The 20785-nt window shown below is 43.3% G+C and overlaps 1 protein-coding gene across 2 annotated transcripts in view; it reads right to left on the reverse strand.

The window, feature by feature from the left end:
- Cdc45 (cell division cycle 45) overlaps positions 1-20362 on the reverse strand; it is a 36771-nt gene extending 16409 nt beyond the window's left edge. For both annotated transcript variants that reach the window (XR_005976601.1, XM_041678150.1), the window contains exons 1-8: positions 20087-20362; positions 19876-19935; positions 18670-18762; positions 17427-17564; positions 16180-16323; positions 13871-13926; positions 3976-4024; positions 976-1037 (exon numbers count right to left, since the gene is read on the reverse strand). Coding sequence is in view for 1 of the 2 variants with exons in the window: in XM_041678150.1 (XP_041534084.1) it covers positions 976-1037; positions 3976-4024; positions 13871-13926; positions 16180-16323; positions 17427-17564; positions 18670-18762; positions 19876-19935; positions 20087-20137 (653 nt within the window). In the remaining variant the exon portion in view is untranslated. The remainder of the gene's footprint in view (positions 1-975; positions 1038-3975; positions 4025-13870; positions 13927-16179; positions 16324-17426; positions 17565-18669; positions 18763-19875; positions 19936-20086) is intronic.
- Between the last annotated feature and the right edge of the window lie 423 nt (positions 20363-20785).

Here is a 20785-nt window from a genome sequence, read left to right on the forward strand (position 1 = left end):
CTGCGTAATCCCAGGCCCAGCCCTCTCCAGTTCTTGTCAAGACTGGTTGCTACCAGCTTAGTAGGAAACTAATTTAGCTTGAATACCAAAGCAATGTGGCCAGCAGGTCCCTGTCACTGGTACAGGAGCCCTGCCTCACCTAACTGTAGGATCTTTTCATGTTAGACTCCAACTCAGTACTAGCATTAAGCGACCTGACTGGGGCAGTGGGTGTGCAAGTGGCCAAGTAATGGCACAGAGTATAAGAATGAGAGCTGAGAGGCAACAGAGCAGCATCCTTGCATCTGAAGAATGGTGGAGCACCCTTGGGCTTAGAGGTGGCCCTGCAAAGTCCTAGCCTATCCTGGTTCTTTGTAGACCTGTGTAACTATCACAGTGGTGATCAGAGTCGAGGGGCCTTGGCAGACTGCACAGAAAACAAGGACCACAAACAAAGGGCCAAGTAAGTGGAGCCAGGTCAGATTTACATGCTGCTTCTCATGTATAAAGACCAGATTTTACTTCTGGATTAACCGAGTTGGCAGTGACTGGCAGGCCCATTGGTCTGTGTGTTCAAGGCCCTGGTCGCAGTCTCCAAAGAGAAATAGCAGGCAGGGACAATTCTGCACTGGACTGTACCAGTGCCAGGGCAGCAAGGATGTCTAATAAGGGCTATCTTACTCAAACCTCAAATTAAAGTACTTATAGGACAGAAGACTAAGCAATAGGGTGGAGACAGGAGCTGCACTGGAGCCTCACTGTTCTCTGTAAGGTTGTATGAGTTTCCTAGCTTCACACTCAACCCCAAGAAACCTAGGGTTATAAATTATTCCGGGGAGGGGCTGTACCTAACATTCCTGGTGGAAGCAAGGGGCTGTCATGTGACACTGACGTTTGCTGGTGGCACGACTCCCAACATGGATGCTGCAGAGTGTACAGGAATGTGTGTGTGTGTGTGTGTGTGTGTGTGTGTGTGTGTGTGTGTGTGCTACATACCACAGCATGTCATTCAGGTCCTTGGACATCATCCATGCCAGGTCAAACATCACCATGGCTGACTGCAAGGAAGCAGAAAAGTCTGAAGCCAAGTCACTGAGTTCACAGAAGGGGCACTACAATGGGACAGTTCTAAGTCAAGGAGCCCAACCAAGGCCTGCAGATCAGGGTACTCAGGCTTCTTTCCGGTATGTGAGGAAAAGGTCCCCATCAGAGTGAAGGAAGGAAGACTGAGTAATTCCACTGACCCGAACCTTAGTCTCTGCCGTCTAAAGTCACTTGTATCTGTGCTTTCATCATGCAGCAAACGAAGAGTGGAAAGAAAGTGCCACCCAGCGGGGAGCCTAAGCACAGCACTGTGCAGAGACCTCTGTGCACTTATAGATCATCTCAAGGCTAGGATGAGAACATAGCGGAGGCCCTATTGTCTGAATGTCCACACTGACTGCACCTGCATCCTTCCTGCTTGGAGGCAGGCTCCAATTCATCCCCAGAGAGGCCAGATGAGGCAGGGCTCTGGTTCTGGTCACCAGGATATTAAAGTGGAAGGGTCTTCTGGACTCCCCCTTAAGGCCTTTCAGGGACAGAAGAGGTAAGCAGGCTGAGTGGTGAGAGACCGTGAAGGTATCTGACCAGCACACTTAGTGTGAACATATCCTCCAGAGAGAACAATTTCAAGGAAATTGTCCACTTGTCTGGAGAAAGTTAGACATCGTTTCTAAGCTTGTCAGTTCCCTCCCTAACCCACTGCAAGGGCTGAGCAGATAGTCAAAGGATGGTAAACCTTGACTACAAAGGAGACAAGGGAAATATAACATCAAGAGTCCAAGGTCTAAGAGCAAATTTGAAGACTGAATACAGAATTTTTATTGAAAACAAATTTGATTTGTACCGAGCATATATCACTTTTGCACTATCAAAGAGTAAACAGAAAAATCTTAAGTCAAATTAACATATGCTAAGAACCATATACCTTCTAGAGCTACTGAAGGCCCTAAATTCTGGACAATATAACAGAGCCTAGCCACAGGCTTTCCACACTAAATTCTATTTAAAAATCAGATGTGCCACTGTAACTCTACAGTTTAATCTTCTCGCACAGATATTAATACAGATTACTTATTTATTTTGAGGTAAGTCTTATTATATAGCTCTGGATTGCCTGGAACTTGCTAGGTAGTTCAGTCAGGCCTTGAACTCAGAGATGTGCCTGCTTCAGACTCCTAAATGCTGGGATTAAAGGCGTGTGCTACTGTGCCATTGTTAAGGCAGTTTAGCATAAACTAAAGTCCTCTGAAAGGAGGGAAGCCTCAATTGAGAAAGTGCCTCAGTAAGATCCACAAGCCTATAGGGCATTTTCTTATTTAGGGATTGATAAGAGAGAGCCTAGCCCATTGTGGATGGGGCTATCCCTGGTCTGTGTATTCTAAAGCAGGTTGAGCAAACCACGAGGAGCAAACACTCTTCCATGGCCTCTGCAACAGCTCCAGCTCCCAAATTCCTGTTTTGGGTCTTTGCCATAACTTCCCTCAATGATGCCCATTCCTCTCCAAGTTTCTTTGGTCATGGTGTTTCATCATAGCAATAGTAACCCTAACTAAACAGCTACCACACCCAACTTAATCTGTATTTTTAATGATCTGTTTGCCTGCACGCGTCTGTGTAGAACACGTGTGCCTGGTGCCCACAGAGGACAGGGGAAGGAGACAGCTATCTGGACCTGGATCATGGACAGCTATGAGCTGCCATGAGGTGCTGGGAACCAAACCCGGGTCCTCTCTAAGAGAACTTGCTGCTCTTATTTGTTGAGCCGTCTCCCTAGCTCCATTACTTTGTATTTTTGATGATGAACATAAAGAACAGCTGCTGGCAGTTACATGGCATGAGGGTAGACTACCCGAGCAACTGCCTCTGAGAGGAGTGGAGGTGCTCTCTACTTGAGTGGGCACACCCAACACTGCAAAAACAAGACAAAATAAGCAGTATTCAATACATCCATCTTGCCCAACATTCTAGCTTTGCTACACTACCCTGTGGAGCACGCTTGGTTCCTCTGGAACTTCTGGCTGATTAGATGCTTGAGACCACTATGGCTGTGAGGCACAATCTGAGAGCAGCCCAGAAAAGTTCAAAATTCAGAATGTAAAGCACAGAGAAAACACACTTTCTCTCTGAGATAGGGTTTCTCTTTGTAGTCCCAGTTGCCCAGGAATTCACTCTGTAGACCAGGCTGGCCTCAAACTCAAGAAATCTGCCTGCCTCTGGCTCCTGAGTGCTGGGACTAAAGGTATGCACCACCATGCCTGGCTTTACTTTATGAAATGAAATTTTGCTTGATTCAAGAATTAAAAACTAACTGGAAAAGTGTCGGAGGGTAGCTCATTGGTGAGCACCTTTCTAGCAACAATTGAGTGCTAGGTTTGAGCCCTAGCACTACAAAAGCCGAGAGGAAAACCAGCAATTACTATTATTATTATTATTCACAAAGGGGGAAGGATTTATCTTGGATTGCAGTTTCAGTCACCACAGTGGGAAGGACACAGCAAAGCAGAACAGTCAAGGCTCCTAGGAAGCAAAAGGAATCCACTATGGTCTTTAATCTTGGTAGGCACAGTAGTGTATAACTACATTCCCAGGGAGGCAGGAGGGTCACTTGAAGCCAGGAGCTCATGGCTATCAGAGCTATATAAGAGGTCCTTATCTCAAAAAAAATTTGATTTCTACTGAGCATGTATCACTTTTGTTCCACCACAAGTTAGTAAATAAATAGAAACATAAGGTGAACCATCAGAGTACACTGGGAAACACCCATTCTATTCAGTTTCCAGAGAAGGAGGAGTGGACAGCTCAGAGACGCAGTACCACCACCCAAAGGTACAAGTTGGGGAGAAGCAGCTCAAGCCAGATTCTTCTGGCTGTAAAACCTTTGCTCTCTTACATTCTAGGACACTGCCCCCTAGAGTCAGAACTTTGCAGTGTGTTAGGTCTATTCCTACTTACCGATGTCCCATAATACTCATACTGCTCGTAATCAAAGAGGATGTCTTTCCTGAAACAACACAAAATGGTGTCTGGTTAGAGGTGGCAAGACAGGAAGGCAAACATTTTAAAAAGGCCAAAATTTTAGTTAAAAAAAATTAAATCATGGTACCATTTGTTTTCACTTACTGATTCTTTCGCAGGATATACACATATATTTTAGGCAGGTCTGGTCTCAGAATCTTGAGAAATTATCTCAAAGAAATTCAAAAGAACAAGAAAGACACACTAGTGTGTGAATGAAAAAAAGAAATAAAAAAGGAAGGATGGCTGCTCCTAGGTATGGTAGAGGAGAAAGTTTATTGGAGATAAAGGAAGAGCATAGGCAGAGGAAAGAGCATCTGGGAGAGTCCAGAGTGGACGTGACCAGGCTGAGATGAGTCATGTGGTGAGGGAAGGAAGGGAAAGCCAGACCAAGAAGCCAGGAAGGTATAGGGTAGACGAAAGGGGCCAAGTAACCAAAATGGTTGGATTATATAGGGAAGGGCAGCCCAGCCCCTGGGCTGGAGAGTACAGGGTAGGGGGCAGGGTATGCTACAGGTAGGGACTGAGGATGCTGAGAGAACCTGGCAGTCAGGTCTGCTCTGATATGTTAAATAAGCACCACAGCCAGTCATTCGTCCAGGGTTTGAGACCCAACACTGTGTACACAATGTTATTTAACTGTAAACTTATTTGCAATGGTAAAATGGAGAAAAGGGCCAGATGTGGTGATACCTGTAGTAACAGTGCCCAGTAGGCTACGACAGGAGACTGAACAGTTGAAGGCCCGCCTGGGCTACATGGTAAGGCAATGTCTCTAAATAACCAAATAAATGAACAAAAAGGCTCAGGGATGGGTCAATAAAGGATACTGCTATCCAAGCATAAAGAACTGAGTGTGGGTCCCCAGAACCCACATAAAAAGCTAAGTGTTGCGTGTACTGGGGTCAGGAGCAGGGAAACAGAGACAGGTGACCCCCAAAACTCACAAGCCAGTCAATCTAGCCAAACTGATGAGCCACAAGCTCAGTGAGAGACCTTGCCTCCAAAAAATTAAGTGGAAAGTAATCAAGAAAACCCCTGAATATATCACAGCCACAACTACAACGGAAACCATTTGCTTCACCAGAGGCCAGGTGGAAAACCAGAGCCCCAATTAAATGCCCTATCCCCCACCATCATACGGCCAACACTCTCAGTTCCTATCCACTCTACTCCAAACCTCCCCTTCCCTCCTTGTCAATGTGCCCACCCAGCATATGCCAATAACCACTCTGTCACCATATCCTGGCTCTGAACTGCTGCAGAGAACCCTCTGCTACATCAGAGGCCACCTGGTCACCAAAAGTCCAGCCCCCAACTCTGATGAAGACCCTCTACTCAACCATAGGCCACTTGGGCCAGAAGACTAGAGAGGAAACAGAAACCAAGGAACAAAACATCCATACAACAAAGACAAACTCAGAAATCGGCACCTAGACCTATAATTTCCCCAAACCCAGATGCCTAGATGCCAGTGTAAGAACACAATCAATGACAGCTAGGGCAACATGGCACCACCAGAGCCCAGCTATTCAATAACACCAAGCCCTGGATATTCCAACACAGCTGAAGCACAAGACAACTTTAAAACCAACTTTATAATGAAAGTCGTTTGTAAAGAGGAAATTAATAAATCCCTTTTAAAAGACCAAGAAAAAACAATAGAAGGAAACAAATAAAACTGCTGAAGACTCAATAATGGAAATAGAAGCAACAAAGAAAATATAAACTGAAGGAATTCCAGAAAAGGAAGACTGGGGTAAGTGAACAGGAGCTACAGAATGCAGGACATGGAGGAAGAGAGTCTCGGGCTTTGAAGATACAATAGAAGAAACAGATAGATAGGTCAAAGAAAATGTTAAATCTAAAAAATTCCTGAAAGAAAACATCCAGAAAATCTGGTACATCATGAAAAGATCAAATCTAAGAATAATATGAATAGAAGTATCCCAGCTCAAAGGTCCAGAAATTTTGTTTTTGTTTGAGACAGGGTTTCTCTGTGTAACAGCTCTGCTGTCCTTGAACTTTCTTTGGAGACCAGACTCACAGAGATCTGCCTGCCTTGGCCTTTGGAGTGCTGGGATTAAAGGTGTGCACCACCATCAACCTACTCAGAAAAATTATTTATTTATTTTTGGTTTTTCAAGACAAGGTTTCTATCCTTGAATTCACAGAGATCTGCCTGCCTTTGCCTCCTGAGCACTGGGATTAAAGGCGTGTGCCACCACCGCCCAGCCAGAAAATATTTTAAACAAAATAAGAGAAGAAAAGCTTACTAACCTAAAAAAAGATACAAGAAGCATACTGAACACAAAATAGATTGGAAGTCCCCTCACCATATAATAATCAAAACACTAAGAAAGAATATTAAAAGATGCAAGGGAAAAAGACAAACAACATGTAAAGGAAGACCTATTAGAATGACACCTGACTTTTTAATGGTGACTCTAAAAACCAGAAGGGCCTGGACAGATGTCCTGCAGACTCTAAAGTCAAATTTAAACAAATATCAAGCCCTACAGAAAGTACTAAAAGGAAAACTTCAACCCAAGGAGGGTAGCTACACCCATGAGAACACAGGAAATAAATAGTTTCACACCAGATAAACCAAAAGGGTGCACACACACCCACACACACTCTATTACCACTACCACTACCAACAACAAAATAACAGTAATTAACAATCATTGGCCATTAATATCTCTCAATATCAATAGACTCAATTCCCCAATAAAAAGACAGAGACTAAAAGAACAGATGTGAAAACAGGCTCCATTCCTTCTGTTACATACAAGAAACACACCTCAACATCAAAGATAGAAATTACCACAGAGAAAAAGGTTAAAAAAGATTTTCCAAGCAAATAGACCTAAGAAACAAGGTGGTATAGCTATCCTAATATTTAACAAAATAGACTTCGAACCAAAATTAATCAAAGGAGATGGGGAAGAAGGTTTCATACTCATCAAAGGAAAAATCCACCACGATGATCTTTCAATTCATAACATCCATGCCCTAAATGAAAGAGTACCTGTATCTGTAAAGGAAAAACCACTAAAGTTTAAATCACACACCAACCCTCACACATTGACAGTGGGAGACTTCAATACACCACTCTCACCAATTGGCTGATCATCCAGACAAAAACTAAACAGAGAAATACTGGAGCTAACAGATGTTATGAACCAAATAGACCTAAAAGATATTTAATAAAACATTACACCCAAACACACACACAAATACACCTTCTTCTCACAGAACATTCTCTAAAACTGACCATATACTCAATCACAAAGCAAGTCTCAACAGATATAAAGAAATTGAACTAATCCCTTGCATCCTACCAGGCCACCATTGTTTTTGTTTTTTTTTGTTTTTTGTTTTTTTTTTGCTTTTTCGAGACAGGGTTTCTCTGTGGTTTTGGAGCCTGTCCTGAAACTAGCTCTTGTAGACCAGGCTGGTCTCGAACTCACAGAGATCCGCCTGCCTCTGCCTCCCAGGGGCTGGGATTAAAGGCCTGCACCATCACCGCCCGGCCAGGCCACCACTGTTTAAAGCTGGATTTCAACAACAGAAACAGAAAGCCTACACAAACTCATGGAAACTGAACAACTCTCTGAGTTACCACTGGGTCAAGGTAGAAATTCAATGAAAATGAATGCACAATATACCAAAACTTATGGGACACAGTGAAAGCAGTGCAAAGAAGAAAATTCATAGTACCAAATGTCTATATAAAGAAATTGAAGAGATCTCATACTAGTAATTTAATAGCACATTTAAAGCTCTAGAACAAAAAGAAGCAAGTCCACCCAAGAGAAGTAGATGGCAGGAAAAAATTAAACTGAGGGCTGAAATCAATAATGTAGAAACAGAACAATACAAAGAATCAATGAAACAAGGAGTTGGTTCTTTGAGAAAAATCAACAAGATAATCAAACCTTTATCCAAACTAACTAAAAGATGGAGAGAGAATATTCAAATTAACAAAATCAGAAACAAAAAGAGGGACATAACACCAGATACAAAGGAAATGCAAAGAATACTCCACAAAGTTGTAAAAATCTAAAGAAATAGATAATTTTCTTGATAGATACCACTTACCAAAGTTAAATCAAGATCAGATAAACAATTTAAATAGGCCTACAACCCCTAAGGAAATACAAGAAATAGAAGCAGTCTTTATAGTCTCCCTATAAAGCCCAAGGTCGGATGGTTTTAGCCCAGATCCTACCAGAATCTTTCAAAGAAAAGCTAATGCCAATACTCCTCAAATTATTACATGAAATAGAAACAGAAGAAAAATTGCCAAATTCATTTCATGAGGCCACCCAGATGCCCAAACTAGACACAGATTCAACAAAGAAAGAGAATTATAGACCAATTTCCCTCATGAACATAGATGCAAAAATACTCAATAAAATACCCAAAAACCAAATCGAAGAAAACATCAAAAAGATCATCCAGCATAAGCAGGTGGTCTTCATCCCAAAGAGAGCTGATTTCAACATATGAAAATCAGTCAATGCAATCCACCATATAAACAAAGACATGATCATCTCATTAGATGCTGAAAAAGCCTTTGTCAAAACCCAATACCCCTTCATGATAAGTCTTAGAGAGATCAGGGACACAACAAACATACCTAAACAAGGCAATTTACAGCCAACATTAAATTAATAGAGACTCAAAGCAATTCCACTAAAATCAGGAACAAGATAAAGCTGTCAACTCTCTCCATATCTATTCAATAAAAGAGATGAAGTTCTAGCTACAGGATTAGGCAACTGAAGGAGATCAAGGGAATAGAAATTGGAAAGGAAGAAGTCAAAGTATCTTATTTGCAGACGATATAATAGTATACATAAGATGACCCTAAAAGTTCTACCAACAAACTCCTAAAGCTGATAAAGACCTTCAGAAGTGGCTGGATACAAGATTAACTAAATAATCAGTAGCCCTCCTATATACAAATGACAAATGGGCTGAGAAAGAAATCAAGGAAATAATACCCTTCACAATAGCTATAAATAATATAAAACATCTTGTGGTAACTCTAACCAAGCAAGTAAAAGACTTGTATGACAAGAACTTCAAGTCTTTGAAGAAAGAAATTGGAGAAGATATCAGAAGATGGAAACATCTGCCATGCTCACGGGTTGGTAGGATTAACATAGTAAACGGCCATCTTACCAAAAGCAAAGTACAGATAAAACACAATCCCATCAAAATTCTTTACAGACTTTAAAAGGACAATACTCAGTTTCATATGGAAAACCAAAAGCCCAGGATAGCTAAAACAATCCTATACAATCAAAGAACTTTCAGCAGTATCGCCATCCATGATTTTAAGCTTTACTACAGAGCTATAGAAATTAAAAAAAAAAAAAAGCATGGTATTCACATAAAAACAGGTTGGTCAATGGAATCAAATCAAAGACCCAGACATAAATCCACACATCTATGGACACCCACGGATTAAAAAAAAAAAAAGTCAGAAATACACAATGCGAAAAAGAAAGCATCTTCAACAAATCTTGTTGGTCAAACTGGATGTCTGCCTATAGAAGAATCCAAACAGATACTTACCACCCTGCATAATCTCCAAATGGATCAAAGACCTTAACATAAAACCAGATACACTGAACCTGATAGAAGAGAAAGTGGGGAACAGTCTTGAACGCATTGGCACAGGAGACAATTTCCTGAACAGAACACTGATAGCACAGGCACTAAGAATGACAACTAATAAATGGGATCTCATGAAACTGAAAAAGACAAAGGACACTGTCAATAAGACAAAACCGCAGCCTACAGAATAAGAAAAGATTTTCTCCAACTCTACATCCAGCAGAGAGCTAATATCCAAAATATATAAAGAACTCAAGAAACTAGGCAACAACAAACCAAGTAATCTAACTAAAAAATGGGTACAGATCTAAACAGAGAAGTATCAAGAGGAGTCTAAATTTTCTAAGAAACACTAAAAGAAATGTTCAACATCCTTAGCCATCAGGGAAATGGCTAGTCAACTTACAATTTGTCGTGCCTGCAAGGTGTGCAGAACTTGTGTGAGTGCCAGCTAATGACTGGCCTGACTCGAGGCCCACGGAGGGAGCCCACATATGACACTGCCTTGTTAGCCAGGAAACAGGTTGGACAGTCCAGAGACCCAGGATAGAACTGCACACAACTGGCCAAAATAACCCCCCCAAAACAAAAACAAATGAAATGATTCCTAACGATATTTTGCTATATGCATAGATCACTGCCTAGCCCAGTTGTCATCAGAGGGGCTTCATCCAGCCACTAATGGGAGCAGATGCAGAGACCCACAGTTAAACTTGAGGCAGAGCCACAGGAACCCTGCAGAGGAGGGGAGGAGGAATTGTAGAAGGCAGAGTGGTAGAGAACACATGAACAGGTGTCATGGGGGCCACAGAATCCACTAAGCATGGCTCATAGGGACTCAGAGACTGAAGGGACAATCACGGACCCTATGTGGGACTGGGCGAGGTCCTTTGCATTTATATCATGGCTGTGAAGCTTAGTGTTCTTGTAAGACATTGAGTGTGGGGGTGGGGGTGGGGATGTCTCTTGACTGCACTTGGGACCATTTTCTTCCTGTGGGATCTCCTTGTCCAACCTTGATATGAGGGTTTGTCCAGTCTTGTAATTTTTTTCTTTCTTTTTTTTTGGGGGGGGGGTATTGAGACAGGGTTTTTCTGTGTAGCCCTGGCTGTACTAGAACTCGCTCTGTAGACCAGGCTGGCCTCCAATTCACAAAGATTCACCTGCTCCCAAGTGCTGGGACTAAAGGTGTGCACCAGCCCCACCCAACTTAGTCTTATTGTAATTTGCTATGCCAGGTTCAGTTGGTATCTCTGGAAGGCTGGATTTTTTTTTTTCCCCGAAGGAAAATGGAGGAGTGGATTTGGGGGAGAAGGAAGGCAGGTTGGGACTCGGAGGAGTTGGGGCGGGGACTGTGGTGGTGATGTAATAAATAAGAGAAGAATTTTAAAAAAGAAAATGAAAAGAAAACACCCAAATGTGACCCTCTGGCCTGTTGTGGGATATTTGTACAGTGTGAAGAAGTATGGCTGTGACTGGTGTAACAAAAGCTATATATGCATATATGTGTAATAAAAAAGATCAACAGCTAGGCAGGAGGTATAGGCAGGACATCTAAGCACCGAGAGAACTCTAGAGAGAAAGGTGGAGCCGCCAGGAAGGGCAGTACAGAGTAAAGGTAACACTACATGGCAGAACATAGATGAATACAAATGGGTGAATTTAAGTTATAATAATACATCTCCATGTTGTTACTTGTGAGCTGGTGAGGCTGCTTCCTGGCCTCCATACACGTGCACACACCTATACCACATCCAAACAAACACATTGAAAAATTCTTAAAAAAGAAATTAAAAAAATCAGCAAAAATCTTTTTTTCATTTTTTTCAGTGCTATAACCTGAACCCAGAGGGTTGTATTCACAGAAGGATATTATCATACTAGACCCTATTATGCACAATTAATTTAACAATAAAAAAACCAAATACCAAAGAAAGAAAGAAAGAAAGAAAGAAAGAAAGAAAGGAAGAAACAAATAATTAGATACTAAGCTGCTTCTGGGTTCTTTTTTTTTAATGTTTTAATATTTATGAGTATGAATATGTACCCAGAAGGTTTGATGCTTGTAAGCCACCACGTGGGTGCTGAGAACCAAACCCAGGTCCTCTGCAAGAGCAACAAGTACTCCTAATCACTGAGCCATCTCTTCAGCCCCTTGTTTCATTTTTTGAGTTAGGGTATGATTAGGTGGCCATAGCTAGCCTGGAACTTGCAGAGAACCACCCGCCTCTGTTTCCCAAGGGCTACGATTAAATGGGTAGCGTATATCACCACAGCCTTAAACACTAAGCAGTTCTAAAAACTGTTCAGAAGTACAAAAATCTGTGACTTGAGGATGTGGCTCAGACCACAAAAATCGGTCATGGTGGCACACACCAATAATCTCCTGTAAACCAATCACTAGAGAGGTAGAAAATGGTGAAGTCATCCTTGACTGCACAGCAAGTTTGAGGCCAGCCTGAACTACACAAGACCCTTGTCTCAATATCAAACAAACAAAAAATTAATTCATTTATGAATATAAAAAGTGATTATAGCCAGGGGGGGCTGCAGAGATGGCTCAGTGGTTAAGAGCACTGACTGCTCTTCCAGAGATCCTGAGTTCAATTCCCAGCAACCACATGGTGGTTCACAGCCATCTATAATGAGATCTGGCGCCCTCTTCTGGCATGCAGGCGCGCATGGAAGAAATGCTGTACACATAATAAATACATAATTCTTAAAAAAAAAATGATTATAGCCAGGTATAGTGACACATGCCCATACTTTCAGTACCTGGGAAGCTGCAGGTAAATCATAAGCTAAAGCCAGTTTGGGCTATACAGTGAGATCTTGTCCCAATCATTTTAAAGAGAAAGTACAAAATTAGATGTGTAGATTGATAGTAAAATATGCACAAATATTGATAATTCAGAGAAATTCAAAATGTTCCAGAAAATAATTCAGCAAAGAAATTCAAACAGCTTAAACTGCAGTCAGCTCATGGATGGTTTTCCACTTATCCATCCTTACACTTCCAGAAATGGCCTGACATTGTCTTTTATAGGAGGGCAGTCTTCTTTCCCATGGCTGGTAGGCAGAACCTTCAGCTGGACCAAGAGGATGCCAGCTAAGACCTTTAGCAAGCAATTCCTTCTATGCCCGGTTCAAACAGACAGCTACATGTTTACTTCAAGTTAGGATGACCATTCTAGCATTTTCATCTCAAAGCACCTCAGCTTTTTTACACATGCAATAAGAGCAATTATAGGTAACTTAGTTTCTGCTCATATTTTTTTGTTTTCTTTTTCTTTTTTTTGGCTGTCCTGGAACTCACTTGTAGACCATGTTGGCTTCAAACTCACAAAGATTTGCCTGCCTCTGTCTCCTGAGTGCTGGGATTAAAGGTATACTCCACCATGCCCAGCTCTGTTCATATTTTTTTCCATGAGAAGTTTTATACAATTGGCAGGTATCTTCTCTTCCTAACAGAAGGGCCTGGACTGAGGAGACGGTCCTGTCATTCTAGGAACCCAAGGACAGTACACAGGGTGACTCAAGGTGGTTTTCAGGCAATGGTCACATACTCCAATGTGGCTGACCCCAAGGTTCTTATTTTTTCTTTCTTTCTTTCTTTTTCATTTTCAGGCAGGGTTTTTCTGCGTGACTGGTATAGGAGGTCCTTCTGTTTATGTGTTGCTTTCATTGGTTAATGAATAAAGAAACTGCCTTGGCCTACTTGAGAGGGCAAAACTTAGGTAGGCGGGGGAAGACAAAACTGAATGCTAGGAGGAAAAAATGCAGAGTAGGAGAGAGACACCATGGAGCCGCCAAAATCAGACATGCTGAATTTTTCCTGGTAAGTCACTGCCATGAGGCAATACATAGATTAATAGAAATGGGCTAAATCAAGGTGTAAGAGTTAGCCAATAAGATGTTAAAGCCAATAGGCCAAGCAGTGATTTAATGAACACAGTTTCTGTGTGGTTATTTCGGGGCTAAGCTAGCTGGGCAGCCAGGAAGAACAAGTGGCCCAGCTCCCGGCAACACCCCCGGCAACACGTAGCCCTGGCTGTCCTGGGATTAAAGGTATGCACCACCACCACCACCCTGCAGCCCCAATATTCTTAACTAAGGCAATGTGGCATTCAGGAAGCACTAAAGGTACTGAGACCCACAGAGTCTAGGCTCCTGCACCACAGAGCTGCTTCATGGGACTCACCTCCGGGCCTCCCACTCTCTTCGTTGCCTCCTCTTTGTGGTTCGTGCCAGAATCTCCTGAAAAAGTGACAAAGGAAAAATGTGGTGGTTTGAATGAGAATGGTTCCCATAGGCTCATAATAGGTCTGGTTCCCAATTGGTGGAACTGTCTGGGAAGGATTAGCAGGTGTGACCTTACAGAAGAAGGTGTGCCACCGGGGGTGGGCTTTAGGTTTCAAAAGCCTACTCCAGTCCCAGTGTGCTCTTCCTGCCCCCTACTTGCAATTAAGAATGAAGTTCTCAGCTACTGCTCCAGTGCGAGCCTGCCTGCTGTCATGTTCCCTGCTGTGGTGATGAAGACTAAACCCTCTGCAACCATGAGCTCTAAATTAAATGTTTTCTTTTATTAGCTGCCTTGGTCATGTTGTTTTGTCACAGCAATAGAAAAGAATCTAAGACAAAAAGGTTAAGCTTGATAAGGCACACTGAAAGAAGCCCCTAGGCACAGACTCCCTGAGGGAGAACGCAGAGTTTGTCCATGATCCGAGTCCAGCCTATACCTGGAAACCTGAAGAACTGAGGAAGAAGATGGCTGGGTCACTTGGGCTCCAGAACCTGGCACACAAATACTGAAGAGCATAGGCTTTCTTCACAGGTGCGCCATACAGCACTCAGCATCTGGCCACTCTACCTATCTGGCATCCAAAATACCTAGCTATTATAGCCAGGAAGATGGAGCTGTGATATCCCCAGTGCCTGTTAGACATACCTAAACCCTCAGACATTATAGAAACTAAGTATGATTCCAAGGTGGGAGGGCACGCACGGCAGTTAGGGGACTTCTAGACATACCTAAACCACTCAGACATTATAGAAACTAAGTATGATCCCAAAGGTGGGAGTGTAGACATGGCAGTTAGGGACCTCTATGTGCCCTGTTTTCCATTTTTGGCTCACCCAGACTTGAAGGCCAAGAAGCTGCCAATTTGGGCACACCAACAGGAAGGAGAAGAATAAAACGCCCAACAAAAGCTGCCTTATCCGGGGATGGAGGTGGGGGTGAGCAGGGCTTACATAGTGAGACCATGTCTCAAAAAGAACAAACAAACCACCCAAAAACCACAAATTCCCATAAAAAGTCAAAGGAAGCTCACACAGTATAAACTCAAACTTCTGATGCACACACACACACACCAAACAGCAAACAAACAAAAAAAATCCCTTATGTGTATGGGAAAGCAGAACAAATGACTGGATGTCTTATCAGAAGCCATGGAGGCACAGACATACAGGCTCAGCATTCAGAAGGACAGGAATCAAAGTCTGAGGCTAACCTGCAAGACCCTGCCTCAAAAATAAAACCTAAGTCAGGGGAAGATTATGCTTCCATGAGAAAAAAACCAGCAAGTCTGCCAGAAAGTGAAGGGATGGATAGAAGAAAAACAAGAATAATGAGGTCTGGAGACAGCAGGCCACTTTAGTTTTGAAGGACTCTGACCTGTCTCGGACTGACCACGCCTTGAGTGTCACAAATATGGCCAGAAAGGGTTCCATTAAAGCAATTCCAATTGTGCCACAAAGATCAGGAGGCACGGGCTTCTCCGACAATAATGCTGAACAGAAGAACAAAATGCAGCTGTCCACTCTAGAGGGACAGTCCCCACCTGTCTGCTGTCCTTCAGCCAGAGGAAACCCGTGCTGCGCAGATCCCTCCCACTGGCCAATTAAACCACAAAAATGCCTTTCCTGGAGTCTTTACACAGAGCAGGCCAAGGAATCACAGACACACTATACCTTTCTTTTTTTTTTTATGGTTTTTTCTAGACAGGGTTTCTCTGTGGCTTTGGAGCCCGTCCTAGAACTAGCTCTGTAGGCCAGGCTGGTCTCGAACTCACAGAGATCCACCTGCCTCTGCCTCCTGAGTGCTGGGATTAAAGGCGTGTGCCACCATCGCCCGGCGACACTATACCTTTCTAATAACCACAATGAGCAACACTGTGGGGAGGCAGATATTTAGTGTTTCTCCATGGTGATTTTTTTTCTTTGAATATTTGCTACCTTTTTTCTACATAGGTCTAAACTGACTTAAATTTTATTTCCTCTCCTAGTATCCTCCTGTAAGATAAGACATAGCTCAAATAACTCCAGAAATCTGCCTGAGGCCACAGACACAGGGAATAGGAGTCAGAATCTGTACCCACACCTCATAACTCCTCCACTCCCCACTGCCTGGTACCCCCAGCTGTGCCCAGGCCCAGAATGCCACACCTGGCTCACACATACCTCTCCTAACTGTGCTTCCAGCAGGATGCCCATACAGCCCAGACATACCTCTTCTAACCGTGTACGCTTCTCAGAAGGCTCTGATCCATCACTGTCACTTCCTGAGAGATCTTCATCCTCTGCTTCGTCCCTGAAGATGTCATCATAGGCAGGAACCTCAAGGTCGTCCTCCTGTTTAATGAGCAATTTGATCTAGGGAATAAAAAAAAGGAATCAATTTTTTCTCTCCCTGCCAGAAAACAATTTCTCATGATGCTCATGTAGAATCTCACTCTGGCTTCTAAGCTTTCTGCACCTTCAGACAGTACCTGTCTAAGAAGAGTCCAGGCTTTTCTGTGCCACTCAGTAAGGCACTACCGCTGTCCCGCATGGCATGCAGAAATTATGAAACTAAGTTTTGAAAAGCATTTACAGTCTATTTTAAATCCGGGCAACATTTCTTTCTTATGCTACACGTCAAAAAAAAAATGTTCCTTTTGATAGAGGATATGAAAATGTTGCTACAGTCAGGTAACTGGATATGATTTATCCCCCAAAGGATCCACCAAGCCAGAAGCTTGCTGCCTGTGTAGGGTGTTGAGTAGAGCCATTTAAAGGTGGGGTCTGGAAAGTGTTAGGTCAGTCAGGGCTCTCCCCTTACTGATGCAGTAACACCATCTCTCGGAAGTGGGTCTGGTCTCGTAGAGACCTAGTCTCCATGTGCAGGATGGTTATAAAACTTCCTCGGCTTGCTGTTGTTCCTGTCTAACCATGGAATGTTTCTCACTCTCCCCCACACTCCCTCTATTGGGAAACCATTCCCCATAGGGGGTCTCACAAGAGCTCAGTGGATGTTTGCACCATGCTCCTGAATATCGAGGACAGTAAGTTAAATGTAACTTTTACCTATGAAGAAGTGCCCAGTCTCAGACATTGTCTTATACAGAACAAATGGGTCAAGACAGACATGAGGATTTCAGAGTTGAAAACCACGTGGAAGGAGATCAAGTCATAGAATGCTTAGACAGGTGGTCTGTGCTAGGCTGCATATTTAACAAGAAGTTCAGAATAAGTATAGTAGAGCCATTTTGGGCTAAAATATTCTGACCCTCCCCCTTCCAGATGATGCAAGCTCCACGGACGTGCTGTGTATATACCCACAAGCAGATTAAGATGAGGTTCTTGCATTGAAGATACCCCATAACTGGAGAAACGGGAAGCATACTTTGCAAATAAGATCCTTGCAATGTTGCCACAGCATAAAAAGACACAGACTGGTTAAAGGGAGAGCACATATAAGGGCCGGTTCAAGGTACCTGAGTGTCATTGTACACATTCACAACGTTGACTGGCCTATGGGTATCACACACAAAAAATACACTGTCTTCATCAGGTTGAAGGATTTCCAATAGGTCGACATTGGCTCCACAGTTTATGAGGATGAAATAGGAGAACTGAAAGGAGATGGAGACACTGTAAAGGAACTGTACCATGGAGGCCCCTCCTCCTTCAGCCCTGTCAGTCTCTGCGCTCCTCTGCCAGCAAGGCCCAGGAGGAGTGGTGCAGCCTGAAAACTGCCCACAGCAGGCTTGGCTATTGCTTTTCCGAGGTCACACTGTAAAATAGGCTCTGGGGCGATTCTTGCTTCCTGAAGATCGTGCTGAGGCTTAGCAAACTCAAGACTTGTGCAAAGATTCAAACAGCTAGTGAAGAACAGACCAAGACTTTACACATATACCGAAGGCTCTCTGAATATTGCCGAACTATACCCTCCTCTGCTGCCTTACCACATTAAAAACATTGTGTGTGTTAGGTTTGCAGGAAATCTTGGGCAGCCCATACTTCATGGCCTCCTAAATATTAAGTCCTTTATCAAATTACCCACTACAGCAAAATCTTCCCTTAGTAACACCCAATTGCCTGGCTGTGGGCTCACATCTGTACTATAACCCTTAGAAGGCCAAGGAAGGGGGAACTGCCCAAGAGTTAAGGTCAGCCTGGGCTATCAAGAAAGATCTCGTCTCACAACACTGAGGGAGAAAACTCAATTGGTGTAGGTGCTTCAAATTATAAATAAATCTCTTCCAAGTCATCCTAGAAGTGGCCAGGGACTCCAGAGACCCTCTGACGTGCCCTACTCCCTCCCTACCGGTCCCACAATGTCCCATATTTTTGTCTGATCCCAGGTACAGGTAAGGAGTCTTGGTTCTGCCATTTAATTCCAAGGGGAAAACATGGATTTGGAAACTGGAATGGATTTTCTTGGAGATAACAGAAAGAAGTAGTGTATCCTAGGAGAGTAAGTGAGGTCAGAGCAGGTGCTGTCCATATCCATACCATTTTTATTTTTGAGACAGAATCTTGTTATGTAGTGGAGGCTGGCCTCAAACTTGCTATATGTAGTTCAGACTTGCCTCCGATTGTTTTTTTCTTTTTTTGGCAAATGTTGATACTTTCAAAACATACTTATCCTACTTTAGAACTAGAAAGAACACTAAGTATTAAGAAACATCTATCAAGTAGAGAAGCCTAATTATTCTAAAATTCATTATTTCATACCTGCTCTTTATGTTCAAGAAATGCAGTTTCAAGTTCTTGCCACCCAGAAACTGGAACCAGCGTATACTGCACGTGGTCACACTGAAACAGGGCCTGGAGGAAGAGCACACCGTTAGAACCCATCATTCAGGATAACTTACCTTGAGTCACCATAAGCAAACAAACAAATTAGCTGAGCTGAAATAAAGATCTACGTGACATGCTATTTGGTAAAACGTCAGGAGCTTGGCGGTGGTAGCATAAACCTTTAATCCCACACTCGGGAGGCAGAGGCAGGCAGATCTCTGAGTCAAGGCCAGCCTGGTCTACAGAGCTAGGTCCAGGACAGCCAGGGCTACGTGAAGAAACCCTGTCTCAAAAAAAAAAAAAAAAAAAAAAAAAAAAAAAGGGAAAGAAAGAAGAAAAAAATAGACAGATTTGAGGTTTATGTATGTTTTAAGGGTCTGAGAAAATAATTTTTAAAAATAATAAAACTTACAGACTGCCAAGGAGATGGTGGCACACACCTTAAATCCCAGCTCTCGGGAGGCCGAGGCAGGCAGATCTCTGAGTTCAAGGCCAGCCTGGTCTACAGAGTGAGTTCCAGGACAGTCAGAGCTACAGAGAGAAACCCTGTCTTGAAAAAAAACAAAAAACAAAAAACCACCACCACGAACAACAAAAAATCATCAGTAGGAAAGGTCAGGGTGTGAGTGTTCAATGTACAATTCTGTCAAATCTGTCAAATTTTGCTAAAGAAAAGCACTGAGGGAAAAGGTAATTTTAATTACTGGTGTTCTGAAAAGTTTCTGACCCCCACTCAATGTAAAAACCACAGTATAGTCAAAGCCCAAACTAATGATCTTCTCTAACAGACTGGGGACTCCAGTTTTTCCAGCGCTCACTGTGACGCCACGCCCAGCTATCACAGCCCTCTCTCAAATTCCATCTTTGAGAGGTCTTTTACAGGTTCAAAGATTTCAAAAGTGAAACCCTTTACATTTGAGTTAATGTAAAACAAAACACGATACACTACTGTCTCACCACTTACACTACACTCCTCTAGTCCCAGCATATTTCAGAGGGGCGGTTGGGCCCCTCATTGGGTCACCAGCTCCTCAGCTCTCTCAGGTCCCTCCCTTTCTGTGTCCCACCTCCTCCTGGGGTCCAACCCCGTTGCCTCACCTCTCATCCCTGCACTACCTTCCTAAGGTATTCAAAGCTCACCTGAAGAATCTTGCAAGCACACAAGGCATCCACATCCGAGGCCACAAAGAGAAGGACCCTCTGTTGAAGGAAACGCGGACAGGTAGGTTGAGCACAAGGACCTCAAAATCTGTGGCAACACCCCGTCCTCCTGGCCCATTCACGGACATTCGCCCTTATTATCCCTTCCCCTCAGACAAGGTTTGGACCAGGATCGTGGAATGGGAGTCACCTGATTGTGGACCAGCTCGTAGAACTCCTTGCGGAAATCGGACACGAACATAGCCACAACAGCCGGATACCCAGGGCTGACGCTAAGACACCGACAGCCCCTGAGGTGGTCAAGACTCGCGCCAAATCACGGCTCTCCCGATTGGCCCACGCCAGCAGCCAATAGTTCTTAGCCTTTCCTCCTTTCTGATTGGGTCCTTTCGGGGACAGCCAATGAAGTTCTGCTATTCGCAGTTAAAGAAGTCCCGCCCGCCCCCCTAAAGAAGCATCATCTTGAGTCAGGCTACGAACCTTGTTACTCTCTTTGACGCTAGCTTCCAGTTACCCAAAGCTCCCTACGCTCGGCAGGCATATTTACTTCGGGAAGGGATGCCTACCATCTCACCCTGGGAAAAATATACTCGTAGGCATAAATAAATTCAGTTACATATCGTTTGAGGACAGCAATTACGTTTTCAATGGACTGGTAGAACTGGAACGTTGATATATAGCGTACTTCCGCCCGAGTCCATAATGGCTGAAGCCAAACCCGGAAGCTCTAGCTGCATTCTGGGTATTGTAGTCAACAACAAGACTGGGTCGTACCAAGTTTATTCGGAAAGGACTACTATCTAGACATTACAGATAATTGCTGTTCTGTGAAATAAGTTATTAAGTGTTTTATTCTTTTCTCTGAATACTTTTCAAACTTCAGGCCTCT

The sequence above is a fragment of the Microtus oregoni genome, unplaced genomic scaffold, assembly GCF_018167655.1.
Source record: "Microtus oregoni isolate MIOR12 unplaced genomic scaffold, Mior012 000029F_ref0000214, whole genome shotgun sequence".
NCBI classification, from domain to species: domain Eukaryota; kingdom Metazoa; phylum Chordata; class Mammalia; order Rodentia; family Cricetidae; genus Microtus; species Microtus oregoni.